Source organism: Homarus americanus, unplaced genomic scaffold (genome assembly GCF_018991925.1).
Source record: "Homarus americanus isolate GMGI-L3 unplaced genomic scaffold, GMGI_Hamer_2.0 scaffold3520, whole genome shotgun sequence".
In the NCBI taxonomy this organism is placed as follows: domain Eukaryota; kingdom Metazoa; phylum Arthropoda; class Malacostraca; order Decapoda; family Nephropidae; genus Homarus; species Homarus americanus.
The window spans coordinates 52,501-59,577 of NW_024748630.1; the positions used below are offsets into that span (position 1 = coordinate 52,501).

The 7,077-nt window shown below is 47.2% G+C and overlaps 1 protein-coding gene across 2 annotated transcripts; it reads right to left on the reverse strand.

The window, feature by feature from the left end:
• Window positions 1-806: 806 nt before the first annotated feature.
• On the reverse strand, window positions 807-6,786 carry LOC121880377 (nascent polypeptide-associated complex subunit alpha, muscle-specific form-like). 2 transcript variants are annotated; one of them, XM_042387532.1, is made up of 3 exons: window positions 2,274-6,786; window positions 1,585-1,883; window positions 1,401-1,491 (listed from the first exon to the last, which is right to left on the reverse strand). In XM_042387532.1, exons 1-2 carry the CDS (start codon window positions 6,319-6,321, stop codon window positions 1,591-1,593), a joined length of 4,341 nt encoding a protein of 1,446 aa, XP_042243466.1. In that variant the 5' UTR covers window positions 6,322-6,786; the 3' UTR covers window positions 1,401-1,491; window positions 1,585-1,590. The 2 variants fall into 2 exon arrangements, with proteins under 2 accessions (XP_042243467.1, XP_042243466.1); XM_042387533.1 differs by lacking the exon at window positions 1,585-1,883 and having other exon boundaries at window positions 807-1,491.
• Window positions 6,787-7,077: the final 291 nt, after the last annotated feature.

Below are 7,077 nucleotides of genomic sequence, written 5' to 3' on the forward strand. Positions count from 1 at the left end.
TGAACTCTTGGAACAATCTGCCAGAGAGTGTTGTGACAGCACCGAATGTGAGGTACAGATACATTCAGGAGCCAGTACATGCCAACAGTGCGTAACAGATATGTAACCGACCGCCCAAGTGACCAACGAGTCGATCAGTGGTGAAGAGGATAAAAGTAAAACTAAACTGTAACGTCAACCATCAGTATATATATATATATTTTGACACAACTGATACAACTTTGGCAGGTGTGAAAAACCTGAGTGTTACTGTACCTGGTTCCGTTGTCAACACAGCAACAGGTAAACGTGTATCCAGGTGTATGTACACAAATCAACGCTCAATAGGTAATTTATTCCGTATACAAAACTAAACTAGTGATAAAAATAAGGAAATCAGGGATAGAGAGAAATAAATGTAATAAATCTAAATTAATAATAAGGTTAAAAACTAACAAAATATTTATGCATTCAATAATGTTAAATAACACTAAATAAATAACAAAACAGAAATAAATAACAAAATAACAGAACAAGAAACAGTTACATACAGAATGAATTACTATTACAGTGACTTATTACATCATTACAGAATAATTTGGGGACATGATACAGTAAGGCGACAGACGATAGGTTATAATACTGTAACTATGAAGAGAATAAAGGATATGATACAGTGAAAATAAATAATAAATAACAACAGTAAGGAAGAGGATGAAGATTAGTGGTAATGTGATTTAACGACACTAAATAAATAACAATAATAACAATAACAATAACTCCTAAAATGTAGTACCTCCTGTATAACACACACACACACACACACACACACGTACACACGCAACAACAATACACAAACACACACCTACACACACAAACCACAATACACATGCACAAACAAACACTTTTTTCTTTGCATTATATAGTGATTTTTCATGTTGTTATTCTGGCGTAATTCATAATGTAGATCATCATTCACCAGTGATGAACTAGTTACTTATAATGACCCACAAGTAGATGACATATATTGCTTAGTGTCCAAGGAGCGTTGACCGTATCTCTACTTATTTGTGTCCCATATCTAAAGCTAATTCTTATTATCATTATTATCAGAATATTCGTCATTATCACTATTATTATCGTAACTAACATCATTATTAAGCTTTATTAATGTTATCGTTATTGTTGTTGTCAGAGAGGCAGCAGAAAACGACAGCATTAAGGCTAACAGAAATACGTACTATATTCCTTGCCATAGATATAACTAACTCAACTCTTATCAGGGCCCCCATTAGCCACCGTAGGTATAACCCATCTCTATCAGTGACTGGATATCCTGGGACTGTAGACCTACGTGTGCCGGGGTTTGTGTTTGTTGAGGGACGGCTGGGCGGTGGGTGTCATCCGCGGCGGGTATTGGGGTGGTGGTTCGACGGCCTCCCAGGATCTCCGACAGGATGGGTACATACACGTCGACGCTGACACTGAAGGATGACGGAGCCGAGGTGGTGACTGTAATGTTAAGATCTCCGTTAGGGGCTGTGGGTGTGTGGCCCTGAAAGTTGTCACAGGTAACTCATCCGGTACTATAATAATAATAATGACCTTTTCTTAGCACACAGTACAAGGCTGAACCGCAGCAACCTGGCCGTGTTGACCCTGGCCAATGTGTCCTGTATAGACGGGGTACTGTGGCTGGGATATTACTGGCGGGGCTGGAGGCCTTGGGAGGGAGGTCATACCCAGGAGACCGTTCAGCTGGTCAAGAAAGGGGCGACGGATAGGTGGTGGTATGGTGGTGATGGTTATGGGTGGTGGCAGTCCCCTCACTGGAGACACCACACTCGGTGCCTGGATAGTCAAGAGGTGGGTCACAGGGCCAGGTGGATGTGGTGGTGTGGCACCTGAAACAGAAGCCCTATCCTTGTACCAAAAAAACTCCGCTGTCACTCATTACGTATTAACTGCACTACAACTACACCGTCGGGAACAACAATCGTGAGCTTTACCTCATGCCTCGTACTGACTGACTTATTGTAGCGCACACCACTACCTAGCAACACCCATTTGCACTAGAACCAGCATCAGTACAGGGCTTCCAGATGTCCCCCTCCCACTGTACAGTAGAATATAATCACACACTGCCAGACCTGCACATTTACCGAGCGCCCAAATGATACACAGTCCACTACCCTCAGATATTTCCACACTACACCATATAGCATTTTATACATTAACATAGGAAGTCTTAACAGTATATCTCAAGAACAATCATTGGCTGTGTGCGTAGTTACCTGCGGGTTGATCTCTGTTGCGGCTCAGATAAGCCATCAAGGTGTTGAGCGCCGCCACTACCCGCCCGTACTCATCTTGTGGCGCTGCTGGCGAGTTTACTGAGGAGCCCTTGTCGAGGAGGGGAGGGGGGGCCGGGGGTGAGGCCGAAGGAGGAGATGGAGCACTAACTAGGTGCACCTGAGAGCCACCACCACCCACAGACGCAGACCCCGGCACCGCCCCCGCACTCTGATTAACCGCTGTAGACGTTGACGATGACCCACCACCGCCCCCACATCCGCCTCCTGCCGCCGCTGCAGCCGCCGCTGACCCTGGTCCCGTAGAGGTGCTGGTGGAGGCTCCGCCCCCCTGACATTCTTGTGATGGTGGCGGGTATGGGTAGGAATACGGCGGCGGGAAAGGTGGGTACTGAGGATACTGTGCGTAAGGATAGGATGGGCGGCCAGGATAACCAATATATCCAGGATATCCTACATTAGGTTGAGACACAGGCACTGGATAAGGGTTGGTGAGGATGCTAAGGGGGCCTAGAGGGGGTGGTGGAGCGGGTGGTGAAACAGCCCCGCTGATGGTAGTACCGGGCTGCTTAATTTGTCCGGGTGTTTGTTGTGACTCTGACACCTGGAGCTCACCCCCAAGGGTCTGGGTGGTGTGAAGGCTGATGACGGGCGTCGGCTGCTCGCTGCTTTCCCCGTAATTAAAGCTGCCATGGAGGCCTGCCACCAGTGCAAGAGCGTTATATATCTGCTGGCGAGATGGTTCTGGGGCGGCCGTGGTGGTGATAAACGGCACTGCTGTCCCACCCTGAGACATTAATAGACTAACAGGGTCTATGGCCACAGGTGAAGGCGGTGCAGGAGTACCCGGACGTCGAGGAAAGTCTGAGAAGACGCCAGGACGAGCCCTGGGAGGGAAAGGAGGGAGAGGCCTATCTGGTGGAGGGTGCCGCTGTGGGGTAGCACCAGGCCTGAGGGTGGGGGCCAAGGGCGGCAACCTTAGTATTGGTCGACCACTGACACTGTTTCCCAACCCCTCCCTAGCCTCACCCTCTAACTCACCATTATTGAATTTATCTAGAGAGATGTCGATCTTCTTCCGACCGTCGTCCATCCTCGGAGTGCGCCGCCTTTTGTTCTGGTTCTCTGGGTAGTCGTAGAAATTGTCATCGACAAGTTTGTTGACATAACTTTCTGTAGAGTCTTGTGCAGGAGTACTGGGAGCATACAGGTTCAAATGCAAAGTCAGGCTATGGAGTGAGGAAGAGGTTGTTGGGTGTGTGTACGTGTTGTTTGTGGATGGATATGTGGGCACGTATGTGGTAGCTGGATGTGTGGGCACGTGGGTTTTGGGTGGGTATGTAGACATTTGGTTGGTGGGCGGTGGTGGTGAGGATATCGGCTCTGCCTGGTCTTCCACTGTGTACACTTCAATACCTTGTTCTTCTTGGCCGTCCACGGCAATACTGTTGTCAATGTTTATATTATGATAATTTACATCTGATGTATCAATACTTGCTGAAGGCTGTGAATGTATGTCGAAGATTATGTTATTGTGGACGTTTGTTAAGCGGCTTACTGGTGTTTGTTGCCACTGTGGGGCTGCTGGAAGAGGATGATTTTCTTCAGGCTGTGGTCGCCGCATCAGAGAGTGTGGCACAGACAGAGACTTGGGCATCGGCGGCGGCAATGTAACATAGCTGAAAGCTAGATTGTAATCCTTCACCAGTTCTGTGTTCGGTACTGTTGCTTCTGAGTGAACCTGAGGAGGATACATCCAATATTTTAAAAAATGAAGCAAGTGGGGATGGTTCCCCTGAGGACTTGTGGTGGTATTGTCAAGCGTTCCGGTTGTCACTGATCGATGCATTTGACCAATCTTCTGGCCGCTCCCCCACAGAGAAGCTCCAGCTGCGAGAGTTGCAACGTGCGGCAACTTTGTGTCTGAAGCGTTTATGAGAGGTTTTGTGTGGACCCCAAAGGCATCATCATGGCCAGGGGGCGATGGAGTAACTCTCGTCAGCAAGACTGGGTGAGTAATTGAGGTGAGAGGCCTGAGGAGAGGGAGCAGTGAGGATTGGTTGTGATGTGACGTAACCCCAGGATTACTTGATGACGACCAGACATAACTTTCATCCTCTGTAACTTTCAGCATGAGGGTGGTTGATTGCGACGACGGAACAGTAGACGACGTTAAACCTGTCACAGATGATGGAAGTGATGTTGGTGTAGATATTACGGTAAATGAAGGAAATATATTAGTGGTAGGCGAGGGTGGTAGGGGAGGTTGTGTGGTCATCAAGGGGTCCTCCAGAGTTACACCGCCTTCGAGGTTTGACAGTGAAAAGTCATTCTGAACCTCTATTATATCCTGGTGCTTCTCTGTGATCGGTTGTGATCTCTGTGGAGACCGTGGTTGGTGATGCAGTAACATGCGCTCCTTCACAGACAACTGGGAACGATTTTTTATATAAATTAGTTCTTCCTGGGCTGACGATGACCTCAGTGACGCAGTAGCGTTTGTAAGGGAGTGTTGTGTAGCGACTGATAATTGGATAGATCGTGAGAAGTGGTTGGTTACGTTCATGGCAGCGATGAACGAGGTTAAAGTGGTAGACGTGACGCCGGGAGCAGGTCTTCCACCAGGGCTGAAAATACTCCCCGACTCGCTCACGACTCTCTGTCCTCCATGAGGGGCTGTCTCGATTATGACCTTCGGCTTATTCCGAGATAAAGGAAATGGTTGCAAGCGTTTTACATTACGTCCGTCACCAAACTGCCCGTCATAAGATAGAGCGTGGTTCTTACCCGAAGTTTTCTCTGTGGTGTTATCATGCGTGATGGGACTGTACGTGATGTTGTCTGGGACAGTCTCATGCACCTGTGGGCGTAATACTTCGTCAGTCACAAAAAGTATCCCAGGTCCCGTCAGTGTTCCAGGCCCCTCCGCGTCGCCAACTCCCACGGGTTGTGCATGAACCAACGACGGGGACTGAAGGACTAGTGAGTCTTGATCTAGGGGCTGTTGATAGGGCGGCGAGGCTTTGGTCTCAGTGTAAGTTTGTAGCATGTCCTGGGGAGCATCAGCGGTTGTGTCAGGCATGACGTAATGGTAAGGGTGAGGCGTGTCCCCTACAAGGTACTGAGCCGGGAGGTGAATACTGGGAGCAGAAAAACCATCGAACGGAAATTTTTTATTAATTGGCATATGAAAGTCCGATGTTGAAGGCATATTTTGATTGGTTGGTTCATGTATATCTGAGGTTGAAAAGAAATATTGATCACTTGGCTTATAAAGCTTCAACACTGTGTGTGACGTAGGCAGTAGTGCATTAATCATTCCCGTAACAACATAATCGTCGACGTAGTATTGAGGGACAGCCTCCCTGATGATGAAGGTGAGGTTGTGAACGATGTGCTCAGCGAGACTCAGCTGATAGTGGAGCGTCTGTACAGCCTCAGTCAGGTTTGGGGTCACATAAGTGGCTGGGGCGTCCTTAGGAAGCTTATTTACCTCATTCAGTAGCATGTGGAAGGCCCGATGGGACAGCAGGTTGTAATAAAGGCGGTGGTCGGACAGGGAGTCGCTTAGGTGCTTTACTCGATGGTAAAGTTGATGCAGCTGCTCACCGTCATGTATACGCCGACCTGATCGTCCCTGTCCAGGAGTGATAGACTTTCTTTCCTCCATTGTAAAGATTTTATGGTCCATACGGTCATAACTTAGAGGTTGTGTTGGCTTATCACCGTCTACTAAACTCACCGATCCTTCCTCTACACTGGTAAAACTACGGTCAACAAAGCCATAATTTTGGGGTTGTGCCTGATGACCTCTTACAGTAGTCTCTGTCGTGTTACTGGGGTAAACGTCCTCTAAATGGAGCCGAGGAACCTCAATTCGTGGGTGCGTTTGGTCTGTAAGAGTGGCGTTACCGTGAGCAAAAGGCAAGTGGTCAGGGGAGTCCCCACCATCGTCACTAGTACGAGGTGGGTGAATAGCGGCGACAGTATAGCCTAGTACCGTCACCACCACCGCCGCCACTGACTGCATGTTTCTACTCGGTACTCCTAGGTCGACAATAAACTCCTCACTTGCCTTAAGAACCTCCTGTTTCCATCGTGTATCTTAATCGATGATCCTTTAAACAATATAAACGGGACGGTTCTATAGTGGTAAACTTATCACCTCGCCACCAATAACAATGTTGAAGCACACACTGTATCTTAGTCTTATGTAACCTAACATCACTTGATACTCATCCACTCACACTGCAACATTTCCCAACTGGCCTGCAGCCTAAGTTCACGTTTTCGGTATCAATCATATGTCGTCTTCTAGTTTTGACGTAGTTTCGAGTCCTCCCAGTAAATAATCGGTAAACTCTAATATCTTTTCCCTTATTGGCAGTATTTTAAAGTCCTGTATAATTAACGCTTTGCAGCATTTTCGCGTCTTATATCAATAACTGAGTACTTTAAACTGGATGGGAGGCGTGAGTATGTGGTGGAGTGAGCAGGAAGACTGACCAAGCAACAAGAGTGTACCCCTGGTTTAGAGAGAAAGCTGGCAGGTGAGGAAGAGCACTGAATATCACTTTCTCTCAGTCTCGAACGAAAGACTCGACATCTCACACGTGTTCTCCCGTCTTCTGACTTTCTTAACTGTTATAGTTTCACCCGCAAATCACGCTCCAATTCTCACTAATTACTTCAGTGTTTTCCCTCTCACATATAAAACTACGCTTAATAGGTTTTAAATACTTTGTGAAAATCATAAATAGATTTATATCGTGGTCTTCATTATCTG

Coding starts and splice junctions, on each gene's coding strand:
- LOC121880377 (XM_042387532.1), bottom strand. CDS start 6,321: ATGCAGTCAGTGGCGGCGGTGGTGGTGACGGTACTAGGCTATACTGTC. Junction 1,884..2,273: donor CAACAGAGATCAACCCGCAG/GTAACTACGCAC, acceptor CTTCTGTTTCAG/GTGCCACACCACCACATCCA.